The sequence below is a fragment of the Mesoplodon mirus genome (genome assembly GCF_964341445.2).
Source record: "Mesoplodon mirus genome assembly, chromosome: 19".
Classification (NCBI taxonomy): domain Eukaryota; kingdom Metazoa; phylum Chordata; class Mammalia; order Artiodactyla; family Ziphiidae; genus Mesoplodon; species Mesoplodon mirus.
The window spans coordinates 50,130,838-50,156,453 of record NC_138995.1 but is presented as its reverse complement, the minus strand read 5'-3'; the positions used below and the strand labels follow the sequence as shown (position 1 = coordinate 50,156,453).

Sequence of the window (25,616 nt, the reverse complement as noted above, 5' to 3'; positions counted from 1 at the left end):
GAACCCGTGTCCCCTGCATCGGCAGGTGGACTCTCAACCACTGTGCCACCAGGGAAGCCCTATAATATCCTTTTTAAAAAGGGGGTTGTGGAACTTCATACTAGAAATGACTAAGACTCATGTATTTAAGTCATGGTCATTCCTCCAAAATGGCTAATAAAAGATACACAGTAAAGTTGTGGCATTTAACTGAGTTTAAGAGTTTATTTTTTATTTTTTTTGGCTGTACCGCATGGCATCCGGGATCTTAGTTCCCCAACCAGGGATTGAAGCCTGCACCAGGGATCGAACCCATGCTCCCTGCATTGGAAGCACAGAGTCTTAACCATTGGACCACCAGGGAAGTCCTTAAGAGCTTTCTAAAAAGCAGTTTAAAAAGTCAACCTCAAATGCTGTATTGCTGATGTTCACCATTCAAGAAAATCTTAAAATATTTATATAAAGTTACATTGTGATGAGGGACTAAATAATAAGTACCTTCAGGAAGGACTGGTTTACACAATAGATTTCTGCCCAGAGTCTGAACCACTTTTTTCATACCTATCTCATCCTCTCCACCTTTGTAAAAGAAACAGTAACTTGATGGGAAGAATCCCTTCACAGTGTATATGTATATCAAATCCTCATGTTGTACACTTCAAATATCTTACAATTTTATTTGTCAATTATACCAGAGTAGAGCTCGAAAAAACAAACAAAAAAGGTGTATTTGTCAAAGCAGGGGGAGGAAGGAAATAATCTGCAGGTTAAAACTGAGATCCAGGTGTTGGCATTTAACTCAAATTGTGAACATTCTGGGAAGTTGAATGGTTTCTCTTTTTAAAAATGAAATAATCGGGCTTCCCTGGTGGTGCAGTGGTTGAGAGTCCGCCTGCCGATGCAGGGGACACGGGTTCATGCCCCGGTCCAGGAAGATCCCACATGCCGCGGAGCGGCTGGGCCTGTGAGCCATGGCCGCTGAGGCTGCGCGTCCGGAGCCTGTGCTCTGCAACGGGAGAGGCCACAACAGTGAGAGGCCCGTGTACCACAAAAAAAAAAAAAAAAAAAAAAAGAAAGAATCAAAACCTTTACTTTTAATGCATATGCTGTTACCATGGAAATTTACAGGACAGGAAAATGGTCATTCCAAAGTCAGTTTATCTGAAAAACACAAATTATATGAAGTCTGTGTCTGTATCCTTATTTAAACTAAATGTTCTTAAAAATTCCTAAGCTCAAATGATGTCACAAAATAGTGTCAGAAATGTGTAGACCATATAGTGTACACTATATCGTGTAAAAATAAATTAAAACAGATTTGGATTATGCTGTCATTTTAAATTTTAATAAAATAGATAATTTCATACTACATAGAGAGCAAGTCCATCCACTCATTGATAAAATTTTAGAAATATTTTCTATAAAAAGTTTAGTAGCTGATTGCGAATGAATCCATTAGAACATGATTTCTATAGGTACAGTGTTCCCATCCTCACCCCCATTCTTGTTAATTTTGAGAAAATTTAAAAATACAGAAAAGTACAAAAAATAAGACAAGATATCCATATACCACAATCCAGAATTAACCAGTATTTCAATATATTTTCTTGCAGTCTTTTTTTTTTTTTTAAAGAGAAATGGACGTTTATATATAAAACTGAAGTCCCCTCTAACCAATCCAATCCCCCCCTCTCCCACACACATTACCTTCCCTTCTCCACTCTTCACAGGCAACCATTATCAAGAGTTTGGTCTGTATCCTTCCAAACCATTTCAAAAACATTTAAAAAACATACATACATATATGTATCCATTACCAATATATAGCACTGAAATTTTGAGGGAAGTTTTATTCAAATTTACAAAACTGTCAGCGTATTATACGTCATTCTGCAACTTTATCTTTCCCCCTCAACATTTCTGAGATCTTTCTCTGTAATACATATAGATCTCATTTATTACATTTTACAGATATACAGTATTCCATCATAAGTATTTTCCATTTTGTTGCTGATGGGCATTTAAGTTGTTTCCAATTTATGACTACTACATATCATGCCACAGTAAATAGCCTGGTACACATTTCCTGAGCATACAAACTCAGAGTAGAATTGCTAGGTGTTTTTCAACTTGCTATAAGGAATGTTTCCCAATTCCCAAGGTCATAACCATTTTAGTATATAGCTTTTTCATATTACTGTTTTTAACCTAACCCCCTTGGATCTTACCTTTGTGTATAGTTCGTGTTTTGTTTTTTTTTTGTCCCTTGGAGAACAAATTACCTCCAAATCATTTTTTTAAATAGTCCCATTATATTCTCATCTCCTGATGCCATTTCTATATTATAAATTCTAATAAATGCATAGGTGTTTCCAGAATCTCTTCTGTCCTGCTAAATCAATACCATAAAGGTCTCTTCCTTCCTAATACTTGCAACTTTTTTTTTTTTTTTTTTTACATTGGTGAAGATCTCCAGATCCATGCAGATGGCAATGTTAAACATGTTTTCCATTCCCAATTTTAGTGGAAATGCATCTAAAGTTTCAGCATTAACTGTGCTGTATGTTGGGGTTTTTTACTGGATATTATCATACAAATGTCTTTCTCTTCAGGATGAATTCTCTGGTATCCTTTAAGTTTTTAGCTTTTGTTTCTCTCATTTGTGAAGCGTTCCTTCAGAATGATTATTTCTGATATGTTATGAGATGTAAATTCCTGATGAACACTTTTCATGATATCCACAGGTTTTTAATGAGTATGAATTTTCTGGTGTCTAATATGGTGTGATTTCTGGCTGAAAGCTTTCCCACATTCACTACATTGATAAGGCTTCTTACCTGTGTGTATTCTCAAATGTAGAGCAAGGGTTGAGAATTGAGAGAAAGCTTTCCCACACTCATTACAACCATAGGGTTTCTCACCTGTATGGCTTCTCACATGTACCGTAAGAGAAGAACTTTGAGAGAAGGCTTTTCCACATACATTGCATTCATAAGGCTTATCACCTGAATGAATTCTCACATGTACAATAAGTGACGTTCGCTGAGAGAAGGCTTTTCCACATTCATTACATTCATAGGGTTTCTCTCCAGTGTGAATATTTTGATGTTTTATGAGGTACTTCTTCTGACCAAAAGCTGTTCCACATTCACTACACTTAAAGGGTTTCTCTCCAATATGAATTTTCTCATGCTCAGTAAGGTTTGATTTGCCACTGAAAGTTTTCCCACACTCCTTACATACAAAGGGCTTCTCTCCTGTGTGAGTTCTCTGGTGTCTGATGAGGTTCGACTTCTGAATGAAAGCTTTCCCACAATCCTTACACTCAAAAGGTTTCTCTCCAGTGTGAATTTTCTGATGGGTAAGAAGGTTTTCCTTCTGGCTGAAGGATTTTCCACATTCATTACATTCAAAAAGCTTCTCTCCAGTATGGGTATTTTGATGTTTAATAACATACTGCTTTTGGCTGAATGCTTTTCCACATTCATTACATTCAAAAGGCTTCTCTCTATTATGAAAATGCTCATGCTCAGTGAGAGTTGATTTGTGGCTGAAGACTTTCCCACATACCTTACAGGCAAAGGGGTTTTCCCCACTACAAATTCTCTGCTGACTGAGGTGTGACATCTGAATGGAAGCTTTCCCACATTCACAAGATTTCTCTCCAGTATGAATTTTTTGATGAATGAGAATTTACTTTTAGGTGAAGGTATTTCCACATTTCTTACATTTGTAGGGCTTCTCTGTGTATGACCTTTCAAATGCAGAGTAAGAGGTAAGGTTCAAGAGAAAACTTTATCATACTTAGTACCTTCAAAGCTTTCTCTTCAACTCTAAATTTTCTAATAGTCAAATGAAGTTTTGTTACATTCACTGGTTTCTCTCCAGTATGAATTTTCTTCTACTCAATGAGATTTGTTATCTAGCTAAAGGCTTTTCAATATTCCTTAGAAGCACAGGGTTTCTCTCCAGCCTGACTTCTACATTTATGAGGTGCAACATGTGAGTGAAAGTTTACCACATTCAGTAAATTCATAGGTTTTCTCTCCAGTATGAATGCTCTGATATCATATGGGGTTCAAAATTTTTTAAATGAAGGCATTTCCACACTGATTTACACCTAAAGGGGGTTATTACCACAAGTAGTAAGCTGTGGCAGGATTTCCAAACTAATTGATGATTCTTTCCTACACAACTAAGTCTAAATTGTGTTTCAAACTCTTTCTAGGTTAAGTTGAAAAGGTGTTGCCTTAAAAGATATAAGGTTTGAGATCAGAAGAAGTATTTTTCCAATTTTCTTACATTCACTGCTTTTTTCCTCAGTCTGTACTTTACTGGAGCTGGATGCAACTTGCCTCCCAAGTCTTGTTGCCTCTCTATCTGCTCATCATCTTCTCAGGCTTCTTCTAAAATGGAGTACAAAGAATCATCATTTAAAGGAGTCAATGTGCTTAGAACTGTGGCTGGCACATGGTAAGCACTCAATAAATGCTAGCTTTATGTTATCATCATTATTTATGAATTTTCCCATTATTAATAATAAAATTTCAGATTGTGCTTTTGGGGATGAACTTGGGTAGCCCACCTCAACAGTATGAAAGAATCCTCATGACCAATGTCTCCAACTAAATTTTGAGAAGGAAACCTTTATAGAGGACCCCTGGTTGAAAATTAACATTCATATGTACATAAAGCTTAGATTATTCTTGAAAAATGATCTTTCTTATTTCATAATCCAGCAAATTGAATGTAACAAAAAATGAGGAATTTACAAACAGGATAAAGAGATGACCACATAAAATTAAGAAAGTCTACCTGGGATTCCTAAGAAATGGAAAAAGGAAAAATCAACTGCTTCCTTCTAAAACTCCATTAAAATGACAAAAGGGAAAATGGTACAAACTCACAAGAAAAAAGAATATGATAGGAGACATCAATACACACAGGTATTAACAAAATTTTTGATAACATAAAGTACATGGAAGATTTTCAACACACAGAAGAGCTAGGGAAGTTCGAATGACATATAGGTATTCCAGAAGAGGATGCCAATGTCAAGCAAGCCAATTTGTGCCACAAAATATCAGAAAGATTCAGGAAATGAAGGGAAATCAAGTATCTCAGAAGAAGGAATGAAGGATGGTTGCTGGGTAAAAAAAAAAAAAAGATTGTGTGAGTTGCAGCTGGACCTCTACTGTCAGTCAGGAGGACAAAGGACCACTCCTCTGTAAGAAATGGAAGTTATTCTTTGCAGAAATTTAATCAGAGTAGCTCTAGTCTCAGGGACACTCAACAAATGAGATGACAGGTGCTATACTGAAATCAATGGGATCTATATGTAATATGGTGAAACCTCCAGTTCCATTATGCAGCTGATGCCAAAAAATGTTGGCAACCTGTGAGCAGGATATGAAAGGACCCTTTTCTGGACAAAATGAAAGGCCAGTGAAAAACTTAAACAGGATGCCCACCATATAAGATGATACTTGTTGCTTGTACTCATTTTTTTTTTTTTGCTGAAACAAAGTACCTGGGCACACCTGAGTTCATGAGAGTAAGGCAGTATAACGCTTCTGCAGGAGGAGACCCTGAGCCCATGAGGCATTCTATTTTTCATCCACTAAAGCCTACCAAATGGCTAGAAGCACCCAGGCACGAAAGAGCTTATGTTTTAGTGAATCACTCTTAAGTATGACTGTGCAGCCGGTGTTCCACACACATTAGAGGAACCCCACTAACATGACAGATAACATTGAGAGAAAAAAGAAAGTCTAAGGAAATAAAGGTAAGGCACAACAAACAACAAAACCTTAAAAACCAATCACAGTTATGAGAAGATATCTTATCAGTGAAACAATAACAGGATTCTGTAAGCAAGAAGCAGAAAGAAAAAGTTCCCTTACAAATTAAGACTGGGGTTGAGGGGGTGGTGAGGGGGAAGGTGGTAGACTGTATTACCATTCACCAATAACAGTGTCTCCTAAGCGCAGAGGGGTCATACTGTTAATATGAGCACAGGTGACAAGTGTCATTTCCTAGTAGAAGTTTTGTTTGTTTGTTTTTTGGGGGGGGGCACGCCTCGGCTTGCAGGATCTTAGTTCCCTAAAACCAGGCATCCAACCCGGCCCCAAGCAGTGAAAGTGCAGAGTCCTAACCACTGGAATGCCAAGGAATCCCCTCTCGAGACTTCTTTTTTCCCCCTTTTTTTTTCTTTCTTTCCTTTTTTTTTTTTTGGCTACACCACGCGGCATGTAGAATCTTAGTTCCCCGACCAAATATCGAAACTTTGTGCCCTGCAGTGGAAGTGCAGAGTCTCAACCACTGGACCTCCAGGGAAGTCCTCTCTAGAATTCTTAAAAGGCCTACTTGGTACCCCACACAATGAATAATAAAGATGCATACCTAGAGGGGCTTCCCTGGTGGCGCAGTGGTTGAGAATCTGCCTGCCAATGCAGGGGACAGGGGTTCGAGCCCTGGTCTGGGAAGATCCCACATGCCGCGGAGCAACTAGCCCCGTGAGCCACAAATACTGAGCCTGCGCGTCTGGAGCCTGTGCTCCGCAATGAGAGGCCGCGATAGTGAGAGGCCCGTGCACCGCGATGAGGAGTGGCCCCCACTTGCCGCAACTAGAGAAAGCCCTCACACAGAAACGAAGAGCCAACACAGCCATAAATAAATGAATAAATAAATAAATAAATATTTTAAAAAAAGATGCATACCTAGACACATCACTGTGACATTTCAAAACAGAAGAGGCCATAAATGCTTTCAGAAAAAAGAACATATATCATTCAAAGAAAAAGGAATCAGAATAAAATTTCCCAATAGAAAGACAGGAAGCTAGAGAGAAAATTCTGAGAGAAAAATTTTAAGCTTAGCCTATCAATCTAATAAGACAGTCAAATAAATCCATTTTTCAGATACGCAAATACCCAAAAATGCACCTTTTCTCCCAGGATGGTATTAGAAGATGTGTTCCACCAAAATTAGTAGACAGAGAAGGCAACAGATATAGAATCCAAAAAAAGGGGATGCATAGGGGAAAAAGTGAAGAAAATTTCTATGATAATGGTGATGAAAAGCTGTAAGGTAAGAGCTGACTATCAAGTCAGAGTACAGCCAGTCTAGACTGAAGCAAGAGGACAAAAATTCTAGAAGTAATATCTCTAAGGGGAAAAATAGAAGGAGATTTCCCAATGCATTTGACCATGTGGAAACAAGTATTGAGAGGGCTTTGAACTATTCTGAAGAAAGTCCAAGGGAGTCTGTGCTAAATATAGGAAACCAAACAAGGAAAAGCACTCGGGCAAATCATCTAAGTTGTGAGCTAAACCTAGCCACTTTTCTCATGAAGCACCATTTTTTACTTTATTTTATGGAGCACCACTAATTTGCTTTAAATAAATTAATAAATGCCTTACAAACTATGGTTATTAAGCCTTGGGTATTGTTTGCCAGGAACTTCCTTCAGACAGAACAAAGTAAAACATCATCTCAAGGAAAACAACTGACAGTATGTGTTGCCAATGACAGAATTTAAGTTTTCAAACAAAAATTAGCATTTTGGAAAACCACAAATCCTCCACCATGAAACTGATAGCTTCCCAATACTTAAAAAACTTTTCTAATGAGACTGGTGATGTTAACAAACTGTGATGTTTTGATATTGTATAATGAGATACGTCAACATTTTAAAGATCTCCATAATTCAACAGACAAATGCATGATATTACAAAATCATGCATAGGTAAGAGATCCATTCAAAGTTTAAGACAAACCAATGGATTTTATGTAAGAGAACAAAAAAATGTGTTTCAAATTTCACATTATGGCTAATCTTAAAAAAAAAGATCACTTGTCAAGTGTTGGTATAGTACCAAAGAATATTCACAATTATCTGAAAAGGCTACTAAAATACTTCTCCCATTTCTAACTACATCTGTGTGAAGCCACAATTTTTTAATATACTTCAGCCAAAACAACAGGTTACAATAGCACATTCTGCTATCTCCTATTAAGCCAGATAATAAAGATACTTACAAACATGTAAAACAATGCCACTCTTCTCACTAAATTTTTTTATTTTGGAAGATTGTTATTTTTATTAAGAAACTTAAAGTTTATATGCAATGGGGTTTTTTTAAATTAATAAATGTTTCTAAAAGTTTCAATTTTTTGTTAAATAAAGTAAACATCACAAAAGTCCACATAATAAACCAAAGCTTTTTGTGGGTCCTCAAGTTTTAGGACTGTAAATTTTATTGCTATTGGGTACTGGGTTTTCTTCTGTGGTGATGAAAATATGATAACGGTGATGACTGCAAGACTTTGTGAATATACAAAAAACTACTGAACTGTATACCCTAAAAGGGTAGATCTGGTTAGCTGAATTATATCTTAATAAAGCTGTTATGTAAGAAAAAGGAAAAAAAAATGTGAAGAGTTCCTAAGACCAAAAAACTTTGACAACCTGATGCTCAAAACATTTCTCATTATTCATTCCACAAATACCTTCTTCTTTCCTATGTGCCTGGCACAGTTCTAAGCTCCAGGGATAAACAGTACTGAACAAAACAGACAAAATTTTCTGCACCCATCAAGTTTACATTCTAGTGGACAGAGACAAATAATAAACAAATGAAGGAGATGGTTTGTTAACAAGTTCTAAGTGCTATGGGATAAAATTAGGGAAAGGATAGAGTTTCAATTTCAGATGGAGCGGCCTCTGAGAAGGCAAGATTCAAGACATGAAGGAAGAAAGAGTGGTCTGGAGGAAGAGTATTCTAAGCAGTAGTTAAGTAGGTTCAGAGGCCCTGAGGAAAAGCCTGCCAAGCATGTTAAATATGCAGTCAGTGAGTCACAATTACACATATTATGTTCCTTATATCCTTTGGCTTAGCCTGATCCCCTCCTACTTTTTACACTTCTTAGAATTCACAGCACCTCCTGGAAGCAGCTCCAGTAACATGCTCTTAAAAAGACTTCTCCAATCTTGTCTCTTACTTCTAAACATCTTTCCCTTAACTACTAATCACATTCACTTTTCTTAAAATAAGTGTTTCATATGAAATATTTTTAAACCCAAATTTGTACGTAGCTAAGTCTTAACATGCTAACTATAATCTGAGATGCTGGATTGCAGTAACAGCTCCACTCTTTTCTTTGGATGGCTGATAGCAAGTATTTTTTTAAATATAGGGGCATTACCAAGGGGGAAAAAAGGAGGGGAGGACAGTTTAGAGTTTAAAGACGAAAAAGACAACAACCAAATCCAAAGTTTAAACCTTGACTGGATTCTGGTATTTAAAAAAAAGCTATAGAGGGAGCTCCCTGGTCGTCTAGTGGTTAAGATCTGGTGCTTTCACCGCTGTGGCCTGGGTTCAATCCCTGGTCAGGGAACTGAGACCTCGCAAGGCTCGAAGAGGCCAAAAAAAAAAGAAAAAAGCTATAGAAAGTATTTTGGAGATAACTGGGGAATCTGAATATGGACTGTTACACAATATTAGCACATTATGACTAATCATCTAAGGTGTGATAACAGTATTTTTGTTATATAGAGGGATGCCAGTATTTTTAGAAAATGCTTACTTAATTTTTTAGGAGTGAAATGTCATGCTGTTTGTGTGCTGTAGTGCACACAATACACATGCACTGGGATACAGATACATCAAACATGGCAAAATACTAACTAATGAATCTATGTGGTGGGTATAGAGGAGATCACTGTACTCTTCTTTCAGTGTTTTATGGTGTTTGAAGATGTTAAGAATTGATTAAAAAAACAAACTTTCCACAATAATAATTCAGATTATTTAACAAGGTACCACATGTGTAATCAAAACTGCAAACAGGGCCTCCCTGGTGGCGCAGTGGTTGAGAGTCCGCCTGCCGATGCAGGGGATACGGGTTCGTGCCCCGGTCTGGGAGGATCCCATATGCCGCGGAGCGGCTGGGCCCGTGAGCCATGGCCGCTGGGCCTGCGCATCCGGAGCCTGTGCTCCGCAACGGGAGAGGCCACAACAGTGAGAGGCCCGCATACCGCAAAAAAAAAAAAAAAAAAAAACTGCAAACAGAAAATATAAAACATGGGCCTTCCTTTCAACAAATTCATAAGATATCCAGACATAAAAACAAAAAAACACGTAAGATGGTATTTACTAAGGACTTTTGAATTTCTGTGGAAAATGTGAAGCAGGATGGACAATCAGAGGGGAGATCAAAAAAAGAGGAAGTAACAGGTTTAAATAAGCAGGAACTGAATAGGTAGGGTATTTCATAATCAAAGGCCAAGATTCAAATAATTTTATAGAAAGGAAATATGTTCACATTTATATTCACATGGTTAATATGCCCTCTCTTGATTAGAGCAAAGTATATCTTTTAAAAGGTTTGACTGACCATATCACAAGGACCATAAGAAAAGAAATAATCCAGACCTAATTTGAAAATGGTTTGAAGTAACGCCTGGACCTGAAATAATGAGCTGAAATCTCTAATTTGGGTAGGATATTAATGATTTCACGGTCTGACACAATGAAAATGAAGTCAATTGGACAGTTGTTTATCCCATAAACAGGTAAAATTATGGTGGGCAAGACAAAAAGGCTGGAGGTGCCAAAATAAAAATTGATATTTATAGAAAGAGTTACTTCTAACTTCAGAATGAATGAGTCACTTTCTAGGAATCAGTTTATAAAGGGAAGGAGGAAAGGCAGAATGCAAAGTTCCAGAAGCCACCTCCAGTAAGAGGATGGGGGGGAGGGGGCAAAAGATAAGGAAACACTTAAGACAGAAAAAGCAACATCTCAGGCCATCAAAGTACCAATCAAGCTGAAGTGGGAGAGAATTCCTAGAGGAGGGACTCAAAACATAACATAAACAGATGCTTTCTTCTAAAATGATAAAGACATCTCTGCTCACTTTATGCCTGTGAAGGAGAAAGATAAAGAGGAAAAAAAAGGGAAAACTGCATTGTTGATAAGAGTAGGAAGTAGCTATAATTCTAATGTCTTATGAGAAAGGATATGAGTGGGCAGCTGCCATTGCTGTTTTTAGGAAGAGCTCTCATGCACAATGCTCTCCAAAAACAAAAGGCACAGCTTCAAGGGCCATTATCACCACCTCCTTGTTTCTAACAACAGAATCCAGGAATGTAGGCTGGATGCAGGAGACTTGGTGGACACACTGGCATCCCTGGGTGGTAAGAAAAGTTAAGACTGAGCAAGGAAATGCAGAGACACCATCACTGAATAAAGCAGCTTATTAGTACAGCAAAACAGAAGTCATCACAAGTTTCTATCTCCCTAAATTCCTGACTTGTGTATCCAACTCTCTACCTGAATATGCACTTAGATGATGGACCAGTAGATATGTCACAATTAACGAGTCCAAAAGAAAACTCTTGATCTATCTCCCAAAATTCCTAAAGTCTTCCTATCTCAGTAAATGGTAACTCATCCTCTTCTAGTTAAAGAGTCATACAACTCCTCTTTCTCTCATAACCAACATAAAATAAGTCAATCTTGTCAGCTGTTTCTTTAAAATATCTTAAGAATCTGACTATGTGTCTCACTAAGTACAATTACTACCTAGATTACTGCAATAGCCTCCACATTAATCCCCTCTACCATGTTTTCTTTATAGCAGCCAAACTGTAATTCTGATCTTTTCACTCCTCACCTCAACCCCCCCCCCGCTTTTTTCCCCAAATATTTCATTTTTATTAGAATATTTTTTTTTGGTGGTAGAGCATATTACAATCTCAATTATCCTAACAGGCTTTTAAAGGAAAGCAGTTCTGGGACGTGCCTGGTGGTGCAGTAGTTAAGACTCCAAGCTCCCAACGCAGGGGGCCTGGGTTCGATCCCTGGTCAGGGAACTAGATCCCACATGCATGCCACAACTAAGAGTTCACATGCCACAACTAAAGAGCCGGCAAGCTGCCAACTAAGGAGCTCACGAGCAGTGCCACAACTAAGAAGGACACTAGCTGCAACTAAGGAGCCGGTGAGCCACAGCTAAGGAGCTATCAAGCCACAACTAAGAACTGGCACAACCAAATAAATAATAAATATTAAAAAAAAAAAAAAGAACCCAGAATTCCTTCAGGTTCACATGCCTGGGAGGAGCAGGGGGAAGAAAAAAAAAAAAAGGAAAGCAGTTCTATCTGACAAGGAGAGAAGCACCAATGTTTAGAGAATGGATATTAAGCAGAGAGGAGTAGAGTGACTCTTCCTCCATATGTCAGCAAACTTGAATACACTCAGCTTTGATACCTTGCCAACTTGCAAAGCATCTAATAGTGGCTTGAGCCACAAGGGATAATTGAATTATGGTATTTAACAATATTTATTGCTTGACTACTGGCTTCATACAATTTGGTGATTTACCTCAAAACCCTTTGATGGTCTCCCCAAATCACTCAGATTAAAGGCCAAAGTCTATGATTTGGCCTGTTAACCTAACCAAACCTATTCTTATTTCCTTTGTTCACTCTGCTCCAGCCCACTGCCCTGATCGTTATTTCTTGAACAGCACGCTTCAGCCTCAGGGTTTTTAAGACTTTTTTGTTCCTTTTGGCTGAATGCTCTTCCACCAAATACTGCACGCCCCACTCTCATACTCTTAAATGCCATCCTCTTAATGAGACCTTTCCCTGACCAACTTATTTAAAATTATAACCCCCCAACTGGCCCTCTCTATGCCAGTTTTCCTTGCTTTACTCTTCTGCATAGGACTCACCACCAACTAACAGAATATATCTTTTACCTACTTATTCATAGTCTGTCTTCCCCAAATAGAATATAGACCTCAAGAGGGAGGAATTTTTGGGCTTCCCTGGTGGCGCAGTGGTTGAGAGTCCGCCTGCCGATGCAGGGGACACAGGTTTGTGCCCTGTTCCGGGAAGATCCCACATGCCGCGGAGCAGCTGGGCCCGTGAGCCATGGCCACTGAGCCTGCGCATCTGGAGCCTATGCTCCACAACGGGAGAGGCCACAACAGTTGAGAGGCCCGTGTACCACAAAAAAAAAAAAAAAAAAAAAAAAAAAAGGAGGAATTTTTGACTGCTTTGATCACTGACTTTCCCTAGTAACTGAACTGGTGCCAAATACAAATCATTCAGTAAATACTTATTGAATATACGAATATACTATGTTGGTAGAAATGTAAACTGGTTTACTTCTCTTGAGAACAATGTGCCTATTTCTATCAAATCTATAAAAAAACATAACTTTGACCCCAGCACTTCCACTTAAGAGTAAATTATGATGTAACTATATCTGCACATCTCTGCAAAGCAATATAAACAAGTATATGCACTTGCATCTTCAATTGCATAAGCCTGGAAACAACCTAAATGTCCATTAGTACGAGATAGGTTAAACAAATTAAATGTTGATAGAGAAAAAAAGAAAACTATGTACACAATAGAATACATACCACCATTTACATGAAAAGGAAAACTGAGGGCTTATGTATATTCATATTTGCAGCACAGATACATAATATATGCTGGTTTATTTGTAGACTACCTGAAGAAGGATACATGTGAAACTCTTAAAAGTGACTGCATCTTTGAAAAAGAACTACAGGACTCAGGGTCAGAACAGCAGACTTTTTCACTGTATACCTGATGTTCAAAAATTTTTACAAATTCACGTATTACATTAAAAAACAAATACAGACTCATACATCCATACACACACACACAGCAGACAGGCAGAATTGACTTCTTAGGCAAAAACTTCTCAAAGAGGTACATGGGGGCAGAAGGGAGGGAGGCAGGAGTTTGTTGATGTATAATGGGGGCGTTGGATAAGACGACAACAGGAAGTGTGATTACAGATGTAAAATATAATGCCGAGGCATTTAACCACTGAAAGAATGAGAGAAATGGGTAAGTAATAAAAAGGAACCTAAATATCAGATAATATATAAAGACTTAAGACATATAAAAGAATGCACAAAGGAGTCTATACACATCAGGGGATATGAGACTGAGGGCATCGTGAAAGAGGACAATCACACAGAGGCAGTACAAATGAAGTGCGAAGTGCTGACCTGCAGAATGAAGGCAAGAGGGGAACCTGGTCCTCTAGCATCTGATTAAAGGAACAGACTACTAAAAGGAAAAATGACTGGAAATGTCCTTCAGGTTTCTGAAGAATTCATATCAAGTGATACTCTAAGACTGAGGCCTGTATGAAAACATCCTTAAAAGCATTTCAGAGGTGGCAGTGCTGACTGAACAACTGTGACCTGCCTGGTTGTGATGCACTCACCTGGACAAATTTCCTTTACACTTCTTTCTCCACCATCCAGAGTTCGTCTTCTTGCTTCAACACAGGATCACATACAGCTTGGACAGCTTATAACCTGCTATTGGGGAAATGACACAGCACTAGAATGTTAATGCTGGAGCCAAAGTTCTGTCCTAGAACTCAGGCTGAGCCCTGGGGCCTCCTGGCCTTCTGAAGGATGAGGAAGGTGCAGTCTCCAGGAATGCACAAGGAAGCGACCCTGTGAAAAAGAACGAAGTAATGACTTTTTGTCTTAGAGATTAAAGCACACACAACTATATGAGCAAAGGGACTATTTGGGTCCTGAATTTCAAAGGCATACACTCATTAAACCTTTTAAGGCTCCACACATCCAGAAATGGAGGAAGAAAGAGGGAATGTATTTTGAAAATTTGACCTACATAGGAAAAGCTATTCATACCTTACATGACTGGCTGCTACTGTTCTCTAGCACCACATTCCTATGTAGGCTCCTAAGTGGATTTTAACTGTGGCCCTTATTCCTGGATGAAATTCAATACTCATATCTATGACTATAACAACATACACCTAACAGAACTAAGCCACATGGATAAAGTTGTTCTTGACAGTATTCAGGAATAAAAACTGAAGTTTTCCTGGAGTCCTAATATTTACTTCGTTAGCAATATACTCTGAAAGAAACTATATACTAAAAATGTCCTGTAAATATATGTTCATCCACACATTCAAAAAAATGTTTTTAAGAACATTATTGGGACAATGGACAAAATTTGAATACGGATTTTGAACTAAACAATAGTATTGGCATTACATTTTCTGATTTTGATTACTGTACCATGGTTATGTATAAGAATGTCCTGGTTCTTAGAAAATTTATGCTGAAGTATTTGCAGATAAAGGGAGCATGTATACAACTTAGTCTCAAATAGTTCAGAAAAAAAATGTACACACATATTTGGAGAATAAGAGAAGGAAAAATAAAGCAATAAAAAAGTAAATGATTGGTGAATTTGGGTAAAGGGTATATGGGACTTCTCTGTACCCTTCTCTAGAAAGGGTACATGCAACTTTTCTATAAAGTTGAAATCATTAAAAAAAAAAAAAAAGCAAAATCCTAAGTTACTACTTATACACTCTATCTACTATGTGTGTTGAAAAAGCATGGAAGGCTTAGAGCCTGCTTTAAACAGTAATGTACACAGAGATAAACATGAGAGGGCGAGTTGCCTAGAAACAGCCTGCAAAAGGAGATCAAGTTTGATCTTCTGGACATGCAGTGTGTCAGGTTTCTGAGGATCATGCAGGCAAGTATATCCATTACACAACTGCATATATAAATAAGGAGCTCAGAACAGCCTAGAATGGAAATGGGAATTTGTCAGTTGTCAGAATATCACTGCTGTTGAAGACAGGTGGAATACTACTGTGACTGCTTATAGAGAACATACACAGTACGTGAAGATGGTCAAGAATGGAATCCTAGGAACACCAAAGGTCAAGGACACAAGGAAAGGTTTCAGAGGAGCATGGTGGCTGTTTAGTTTCAATCTTTCAAATACTTTTCCTGAAAACCATATAAAATATCAAGAATAATGGGGTAATGGGGAGGGTGGGACAAGGGGGCAAGAAGCTAATCCATACACTACATCTGTAGTGAAACTAATAGAGAGAATTTATGTTAACTCCAAATTATTTGTAAGTGCGGCCCCAAAACCCAAAATAGCCAAAGTGGTACAGGAACCACAATAATGTAATAGGTGTAGCAAGAAAGACTAGATAGGGCTTCCCTGGTGGCGCAGTGGTTGAGAGTCTGCCTGCCGATGCAGGGGACACGGGTTCGTGCCACGGTCTGGGAAGACCCCACATGCCGCAGAGCGGCTAGGCCCGTGAGCCATGGCCGCTGAGCCTGCACGTCTGGAGCCTGTGCTCCACAACGGGAGAGGCCACAACAGTGAGAGGCCCGCGTACCACAAAAAAAAAACAAACAAAAAAACAACAAAAAAAGGAAGACTAGATAATGGCGAGAAGTCTTTGAGGTAACAGATCTCAGAAATAACTAGCAAATATTCATTCTCAGAATGAGGGATTCACCCTGAGTGAGAACTGTTGTAATGAAGTCTAATTATGAACAACAAGATAGCCACAAAAGAAAAGACAAACCCCCAAACTCCATATACCTCTGCCAAAGGGAAACCCAAACAGGAGGCCTAAAGAAGTTACAAAGAAGCCTAGGAAGAACTCAAAATGCTGAGGGAGATTCTCAGGACTTAAGGAGTTCAGAAATCTGCAGGTAGTATTTCCTTACAGAATGAGTAGACCTTACCCTAAGACGGAAACTAATGAAAGCAAGACCTAGATTAAACAGAAAGAGACAGCAGGGGAAGCAGAAAGAGCAGGCTTAAAAAGTACTTAGGGGCTTCCCTGGTGGTGCAGTGGTTGAGAATCCTCCTGCCAATGCAGAGGATACGGGTTTGAGCCCTGGTCCGGAAAAATCCCACATGCTGCGGAGCAACTAAGCCCATGCGCCACAACTACTGAGCCTGCGCTCTAGAGCCCGCTCACAACTACTGAAGCCTGTGCGCCTAGAGCCCTTGCTCCGCAAGAGAAGCCACCACAGTGAGAAGCCTGCGCACCGCAACAAAGAGTAGCCCTCGCTCACCACAACTAGAGAAAGCCCATGCACAGCAACAAAGACCCAACACAGCCAAAAATAAAATAATAAATAAATTTATATATTTAAAAAAAAGCAAATGCATCATCCTGGAAGGCAAGTACTATGAAGATTTATGGGAAACAGAGAGATGGAGATAAAAGTCTGCCTCAACCAGGTTAGGGTCATCTAGCCAGAGAAGGTGTGGAAGCCCTCTGCTTTTAAACACTAGAAGAGGCACATGAGCTTTGAAGTATAGAATGCTACTATGTTTCCTTTTTCCTGGTATTTGTCTATGAATATCTACCTCATACAAACATGAGAAACACAAAATATTTTGTCTGTGTCCATACAAGGATGCTTTAAAGAAAACAGTGGCAATGAACAGCACAATTTCCCAACAGTTAAACTCACCTGAAAATTACTGCCACAAGTAGATAAAAAATGAAACACAATGTAACAAATTTTTTTAAAAAGACATAAAAACTTTAAGAAGCAAGCAAAGCTATAAAAAGAACACAAAAGATAAATGGAGAAACTGATTTAAGAAATGGTCACCCAAAAGGAGGAAATGGAAAGAAAATAGGAGTGGACATCTTATTTTTGTTATATTTGACTTTTGTAAAGACTGCAGCTATCAGAGTTTAGAGGGATTTTTATTTCCTTGATTAATGTGATCTTTCCTGGTTGTTGTATCTGAGGCATAACAGTGGTCTCAGCCTTAAACTTTTTGTTTCTACTCACATCCCCAGAGACCCAGGCAGCATGGGTAATTTATACATATATAAGTAATCATAATCTATATCTGACCACGAAAGCCAGCATCTTATCTAATGCAAAAATATTGAAGGCATTTCTATTAAACTCTAAATAAAGATAAGGATGCCCACTGCCTCATTTTAAAATATAATTATAAACAATAATTCAGTAAGTTAAGCAGGGAATAAAATTAACTTATAGAAATCAACAAACTTTGGGACTTCCCTAGTGGTGCAGTGGTTAAGAATCCGCCTGCCAATGCAGGGGACACGGGTTTGAACCCTGATCCGGGAAGATCCCACATGCCATGGACCAACTAAGCCCGTGCACCACAACTACTGAGCCTGCGCTCTAGAGCCTGCGTGCCACAACTACTGAAGCCCACGTGCCTAGAGGCCATGCTCCACAACAAGAGAAGCCACCGCAATGAGAAGCCAGCGCACCGCAACTACAGAAAGCCCGCAAACAGTAACGAAGACCCAACACAGCCAAAAATAAATAAATAAATTTATATATATATAAAAAAGAAATCAACAAGCTTTATATATAGCACAATGACTCCATTCATAACAGCAATATAAAAGATAAAGTACCTAGAAATAAACTTAGTAAAAAGTATCTAAGACCTATATGAAGAAAATATTAAAACACTTTAGGGCTTCCCTGGTGGCGCAGTGGTTGAGAGTCCGCCTGCCGATGTAGGGGACCCAGATTCGTGCCCCAGTCTGGGAAGATCCCACATGCCGCGGAGCACCTAGGCCCGTGAGCCATGGCCGCTGAGCCTGCGCGTCCAGAGCCTGTGCTCTGCAAGGGGAGAGGCCACAATAGTGAGAGGCCCGCGTACCGCAAAAAAAAAAAAAAAAAAAACCACTCTAGAAGACCCAAAAGTAAACTGGAACAACACATATCATGTACATGGACAAGAATATTTAACATTATAAAGATCTAATGTCCCTTTCACTAAATTATTTTACAAAATTTAATGCAATATCAGTAAGTTTTTTTCTAGAACTAGACAAGCTGATTATCTAAAGTTTACACAGAAAAATAAACAAGAATTAGGAAACTGAAAAAAACAAGTAGTAAGAGAAGAGTAGCTATAATAGATATTAAAACAAAATTATAAAGCATCCATACTAAAAAGATAAATACTGGTACACGAATACAGGCTGGAAGATGGATGAGAATATAAAGTCCAGAAACAGACCAAAAACATGAGAATTTAGTATATGATCAAAATGGAATCTTAAAATAGTAGAGTTAAGGCCTTTTAATAAATGGTGTTGGAAGAACTGGGTAGCCTATTGGAAAAACGTAAACCTGGATGCAAACCTAAATATCATACACGAGGATATGAAAACCCATGGAAATTATAATCTTTTAAGGATTTGAAAGTATAGGTGAAACTTGGAGTGGGAAAGGCTTTCTATGACCATAAATGGAAAGACTGATAAATCTATTACATAAAAATAAAAACTTCCTGATTCCACATGGTTTAAAAAAACAAACCACTGTGAACAATACCAAAACACAAATTTAAAACTTGGAAAAAAAACTGCAACTCATTTCACATAGGGCTAACCTTTCTAATGTAATTTAACAGCTCCTAGAAGAAAGAGACACCCTATAGTAAAAGGAGGAAAAGGATATGAACAGAGTTCCCACATAAATACATGTGGCCCTTAAACATATGGAAGATACTCAACCTCACCCATAATAGAGATGTAAATTAAACCTACACTGAGATACCAATTTTCACTCATTCCTTTGGCAAAAAAAAAAATTCAACTCTACATTGTGATGATAAGGTTCTAGGAGGAAAGGTGTTCTTGTAGATTGCTTATGGAAATGAAAGTACTTAGCCCTATGTGCAATTCTACTTGTAGCAATCTACTTTGGAGATAATCTTACATAAGTACAAAATGACACAGATGAAAAATTATTCATTACTGCAGTAACAGCAAAAGATTGCAAACAACCCAAATGTCCAAGAGCAGAATCAACTACGGTACACGCACACAATAGCATCTTATTTATAAGGCAGTTAAAAAGAAAAATATATATATAATGATTAATAAAGGATATCTCCAGGATATACTGTTAAGTGAAGAACACAGATGTACATAGTACATCTTTTACGTAAGGACAGTGGGGGATAGGAGGGAAGAATAAACATACACTAATGGCCCAACAAACAAAAAAAATCTACTTGAAGGATAAAGAAACAAAAAAACAAACTATATTTAACTGGGACAGAGAAGAATGTGATAGGGAGGGGAGCAGAATGAGATATCTCTATGAGATATAGTTTTTCTTGAATCACAGAAATGCATTATTTACTTTTTATACGATCAAATTGATTTTTTAAAAACGCAATCCCTTAACTTGAAAACTGAAACAAATGAACTCAACTGTACATTAACTTGGTAACACAATTCCTCAAAGGATTTATTTCAAATGACTTTAGAACTGAGAACTTTGACTACACATCTTTCGAGGGATGCATTCTAAGGACAAAAATAGCTACAAAGAAAATTTTCACATGATGCAGTATGTTTACGGTTACTACTATCACACTGTTATTTTTGAAACCTTTTTTTTTTTTTTGCGGTACGCGGGCCCCTCACCGCTGTGGCCCCTCCCGTTGCGGAGCACAGGCTCCGGACGCGTAGGCTCAGCGGCCACGGGTCACGGGCCTGGCCACTCCGCGGCATGTGGGAAGAACATGTGGGATCTTCCCGGACCGGGGCACGAACCCGCGTCCCCTGCATCGGCAGGCGGACTCTCAACCACTGCGCCACCAGGGAAGCCCGAAACCATTTTTCTTTTTATAGTGCAGGATAAACAAATAATCCTATACTTATATTAACCTGTTCCAAAATTTTTACTATAAAATACAATTAGGGGCTTCCCTGGTGGCGCAGTGGTTGGGAGTCCGCCTGCCGATGCAGGGGACACCGGTTCATGCCCCGGTCCGTAAGGATCCCACATGCCGCGGAGCGGCTGGGCCCGTGAGCCATGGCCGCTGAGCCTGCACATCCGGAGCCTGTGCTCCGCAACGGGAGAGGCCACAGCAGTGAGAGGCCCGCGTACCGCAAAAAACAAAACAAAACAAAACAAAAAAACAATTAGGAGCTAAGTATGAGGTACAAATACCGAACCATTTAAACTGAATTATAAATACTAATATGAACTCATGATTTTTCAAAATGGGTTTTCTAGTTCCGTCTCTGAAATGGCCTTGAAACAATTACCTCTGCAGCAATAAAGTAACATCCAGGAGCTTCCCTGGGTCTGCCCGCCAGTGCAGGGGACATGGGTTCGATCCCTGGTACGGGAGGATCCCACATGCCGCACAGTGGCTGGGCCCGTGCGCCACAGCTACTGAGCCTGCGCTCTGGAGGCCACAAGCCACAACTGCTGAGGCCCATGCGCCTGGAGTCCATGCTCTGTAACAGGTGAGGTCACCGCGATGGGAAGCCCGCATGCCACGGCGAGGAGTGGCACCCGCTCTCCGCAACTGGAAAAAGCCCACACACAGCAATGAAGCCAATGAAGCTTAAAGAGGAGAGGGGGGGCCTGGAGGGGAGTGGGGGAGAACGAACATCCAGCACCCAGATCTTGGTCTCCAATACCACTCTCCAGTAAAAAGAACCAGAGATCCTTGAAGAAATAGCTAATTCCAAGTCTGGGAGGGAAGGTACAAGATGGGCCTGGAGTGCAAGATAGCTTTCAAAGTTAAATGGGGGCAAGTTAAAATGAGACAGGAGTTAGCATGAAGGAATGTCCACTGACTAAAACTGTGACAATATGACTATCAAAAAGAAAACTAGCTGCAGTTATTAGAGCACAACTTTAAAATGATGCTTAAAGAAAAAGCCAGGATAAATTTGACACAATTTGAGGTAGCAATCAAATAAATGTAAAAGAAACGAAAAAACTAGAAAATCACTTTGCAACCTTGAAGAAATTATTGATTCAGCTAAGGATTATTTATTGGTGTTAAAACCATTCATTAAATGATTGATGGGGAATGGACATTTGTACCGTGCCAAATTATGAAACCATACAGATTACACTTTGGTCATAAAGGGGAAAATACAATCACTAATGGTGGACCAGTCATGTATTTCTGCCCTGATGTTATGCAATTTGAAGATCACCTCTGATGTAGTCTGACCCAAAACAGGTCACAATTAGGATTTTTAAAAAACATCATCAGAGGCTCTGAATTAGAACCATGAGAAAGTAACCATCTTAGAAATCAAAGATCAAATCTCATGAAGGAGGCAGTGATGAATTTCTAAGGATGAATGTAACCTGAACAAAGAACTCTAACTTCCTCATTCCAGTTACAAAAGAAAATGTCAAAAAAAAAAATGCTTAAACATGGAAATTAAAAAAGAGCATCTACATACCTGAATGTTTCAGAAATTTTTACCAGAAACAGTTAAGAATGAATGTACTGTTTCTGAGGAAATTTTTTGTCCCTTTCTGAATTTTCTAAAAATTTTTATTTTATATTGGAATACAGATGATTAACAATGATGTGCTAGTTACAGGTGTACGGCAACGTGATTTAGTTACACCCATACAAGTATCCACTCTTTTTCAAATTCTTTTCCCATTTAGGTTATTATATTGAGCTGAGTTCCCTGTGCTATACAGTAGGTCCTTGTTGGTTATCTATTTTAAATATAGTACTGTGTACATGTCAATCCCAAATTCCCAATCTACCCCCCCCACACACACACACACTCTTTCCCTCTGGTGACCATAAATTCATTCTGAGTGTTTGCTTTGCAAATAAGTTCATTTGTATCATTTTTTTTAGATTCTGCCTATCATATATTTGTCTTTCTCTGCCTGACTTAACCTCACCTAGTATGATAATCTCCAGGTCCATTCACCTTGCTGCAAATGGCATTATTTCTGAGGAAGTATTATTCTGTAGATAGTAATAATAGTACTACGTACAAGTTTATCCAGTACTACTAAGTAGTAAGGCACTCTTCTTTAGAACTCCTCCATCTACACAACTACTCCGTGAATCACATACTGTTATTTTCTCTAAAACACTGGATGAGAACCAGAGGCACAAGGGAGTACCTGCCTAAGGTCACCAAGGTACAAAGTGGCAGAGGAAAGAGTCTGGTTCTACGGCCTATGGCCTCCTTTTTAAAAAAAATTACTTTCTTTTGAATATACACTAAATTCATATAGTTAGGGGAAAAAAAAACACAAAACATAGAAAGCTATGTGCCCTTGTCCTATCTATGCCAGTACCTCTACCCCCAACAGAGATAGGCACTCTTACTGGTTTCTTGTGGATCTTGTTTCTTAAAGGAAACAAATACAAGTATATATTCTTCTCTCTCCCCCTTCTTACTCCAAATGAAGCATACCATACATTCTGCATTTTGCATTTTTCACTTAACAATACATTTCTGGAGTTATTTCAGTGTCAGTATACAGAAAGCTTCCTCTTCATTCTTTTTTTTTTTTTTTTTTTCTTTTTGCGGTATGCGGGCCTCTCACTGTTGTGGCCTCTCCCGTTGCGGAGCACAGGCTCCGGACGCGCAGGCCCAGCGGCCATGGCTCACGGGCCCAGCCGCTCCGCGGCATATGGGATCCTCCCAGACCGGGGCACGAACCCGTATCCCCTGCATCGGCAGGCGGACTCTCAACCACTGCGCCACCAGGGAGGCCCCCTCTTCATTCTTTTACAGAGCTGCAAATTATTCTGTTGTATACATACATCGTAATTTTATTGAACCAATCTCCTACTGATGGGCATGAATTGTTTCTAATCTTTTCCTATGTGAAACACTGCTGCAATGAACAACCTTGTACCTGTACAACTTCATGTAAATTCAGGTACATTTGAAGAATGAATTTCCATCTGTAAAGTAAGTCAAAAAGAAAATACATTTGTAGTTATTATACATACTGCTGAATTGCCCTTCATAGGCCTGCTTCCTGTTAATACCAATACTATTTTAATTTCTGAGGATTTAAAATGTTACTGTTGGGGGAATTCCCTGGTGGCCCAGTGGTTAGGACTCCGCGCTTTCACTGCTGAGGGTGCCTGTTCAATACCTGGTTGGGGAACTAACATAACAAAAGCCCAGGGGAGTGGCAAAAAAAAAAAAAAAAAAAGTAAAATGTTAATGTTGGGCTCCCACCTCCCCACACCCCAACTGCTTTCCTTTTTCAGAGTTTTACTAGCTATTCTAGCTTGTCTATTTTTCCATATGAAGTGCAGAATCAGCTTACCTAGATCCAAAAAAAAAAAAAAAAAAAAAAACTGGATACTTTTATTGGGATAACATTAAATTAATAAATTTACTTAAATTAAATTTGCACACACTTCTTTAAGATGTCTTCCAATTGAAAAACACTGTATATTTGTTCACATCTTATGTTATGCCCATTAGCAGTATTTTAAAGTTCTTTTCCAATAGTTCTGCACATTTCTTAAGTTTATTCCTCAATTTTTAAAAAACTGTTCTTGTAAATAATGGTTTTCTTCTATTATACCTTCTAACTGGCTGTGGTTTGTCTATTTGAAGGCTACTGATTTGTAGATATTGACTTGGTCCCCAATTATTTACAATAACGTGAAGGATAACTGAAGGTGGATTCCTCAGACTTTTTCGTTACTTCACAAAATCCATACAACCTGGGAACACCTCCACGCATTTAGGAGTTAGGACAACTAACTAGTCCGGATAAACACTGAAGGACCTAAGTGTTTTTCAAAGAACAAGGATAACCGTGCCGAACCTAGAACCCCAAACCCTTGACTCCCCAGTCCTCGGCCTTCTGCACTATTTGACACTGCTTCTCAAAATGTAAGGCTGATATTTACTCTAAATTAACAGGAGACCTATTAAAGTACCCCAAAGAACAGGATATTTGAGACCGTTTGAAGCAGGCTCCCCATAACAAAAATTTCCTTTGAAATATTTTTGCTTGTTTAAAAAAAAAAAACCACGGTGATTTGCATTCTACCCCAATTAAAAACAAACGCGCTTTTATACAAAAGTCCATTTAAAAAGTAGTTACCACTTAGCTTTTATATCACCCTTCAAATCTTCAAGTAAATTAGATGTTCCAGGAAGACGGCACCGTTATTATCAGCACTTTCGACACGGGAAGTGCCGCTCGGATGTTATTCTCTCAATGCTGGCTTCCTACATCTCTCTCTCTCTTAGAAACAACCATACACAATGCTGCACCCACAGTTTCTCCCTCAATCTCAAACATCCGATCCAACTTGCGGTCAAACTCAGGGTCATGCACGCTCGAACCCTCCTCAGAGGCCCCCACCCCCACCCTACATGTAGGCCAGACGCCCTTAAACCCACTCCCCACCCTCGCGCCGCACCCCAATACATCTAGAATCCTTCTTTTCAACCTCCCAGACCCCATCGGCCCAAGACATCCACATCCCACCTCCTATTTTCGCGCCACGTGGACCCAGGGGCCGGACTGACCCGCGGACAAAGACCAAAATGTCCACTCGGTCCGCTGCGCCTGCGCACTCCGAGGCCGAGTGAGCACTCCCAGAAATCTCCGCGATGCGGCCCGCACGGTCACCGCGGCCAAGCGCAGGCTGGTATCTGATTACCTTCTATCGACAGCAACGCCGCTTTTCCGGCCTTGGACTACATTTCCCTTAAGGCTTTGCTGGTCGACATTCTATGTCTCTCCGTCTGTCTTTCCCACGCGAACTTGGCAGCCTCTTTCTGTGATTATGATGCTCTCAGGGTGAGTACTTCTGCCTTGGAGGAAGATCAGCTCAAGCCTGGTGGAAGGTTTGGAGCCGGAACCCCACCCCGCTCTTTGAAGCCTCCCGAGGGCAGCGTCAAACGGGCCAAGCCCATACTCTGAAGTATGAGGACGCCATCTTCTCTGTAGCTGGTCTGGCTCTGGACTACATT

At 39.3% G+C, this 25,616-nt stretch overlaps 2 protein-coding genes across 4 annotated transcripts in view; one reads left to right on the top strand and one right to left on the bottom strand.

Annotated features, from left to right (window-relative positions):
- ZNF565 (zinc finger protein 565) overlaps positions 1 to 25,616 on the top strand; it is a 109,766-nt gene that overhangs the window by 51,511 nt on the left and 32,639 nt on the right. The gene's annotated exons all lie outside the window — the stretch shown is intronic.
- Positions 1,309 to 25,535, bottom strand: ZNF146 (zinc finger protein 146). Of its 3 annotated transcripts, XM_082608015.1 has the most exons (4): positions 25,129 to 25,228; positions 23,524 to 23,572; positions 14,262 to 14,499; positions 1,309 to 4,385 (listed from the first exon to the last, which is right to left on the bottom strand). In XM_082608015.1, exon 4 carries the CDS (start codon positions 3,604 to 3,606, stop codon positions 2,728 to 2,730), a length of 879 nt encoding a protein of 292 aa, XP_082464141.1. In that variant the 5' UTR covers positions 3,607 to 4,385; positions 14,262 to 14,499; positions 23,524 to 23,572; positions 25,129 to 25,228; the 3' UTR covers positions 1,309 to 2,727. The 3 variants fall into 3 exon arrangements, with proteins under 3 accessions (XP_082464141.1, XP_082464142.1, XP_082464143.1); XM_082608016.1 differs by lacking the exons at positions 23,524 to 23,572; positions 25,129 to 25,228 and adding an exon at positions 25,304 to 25,535; XM_082608017.1 differs by lacking the exon at positions 23,524 to 23,572 and having other exon boundaries at positions 25,129 to 25,219.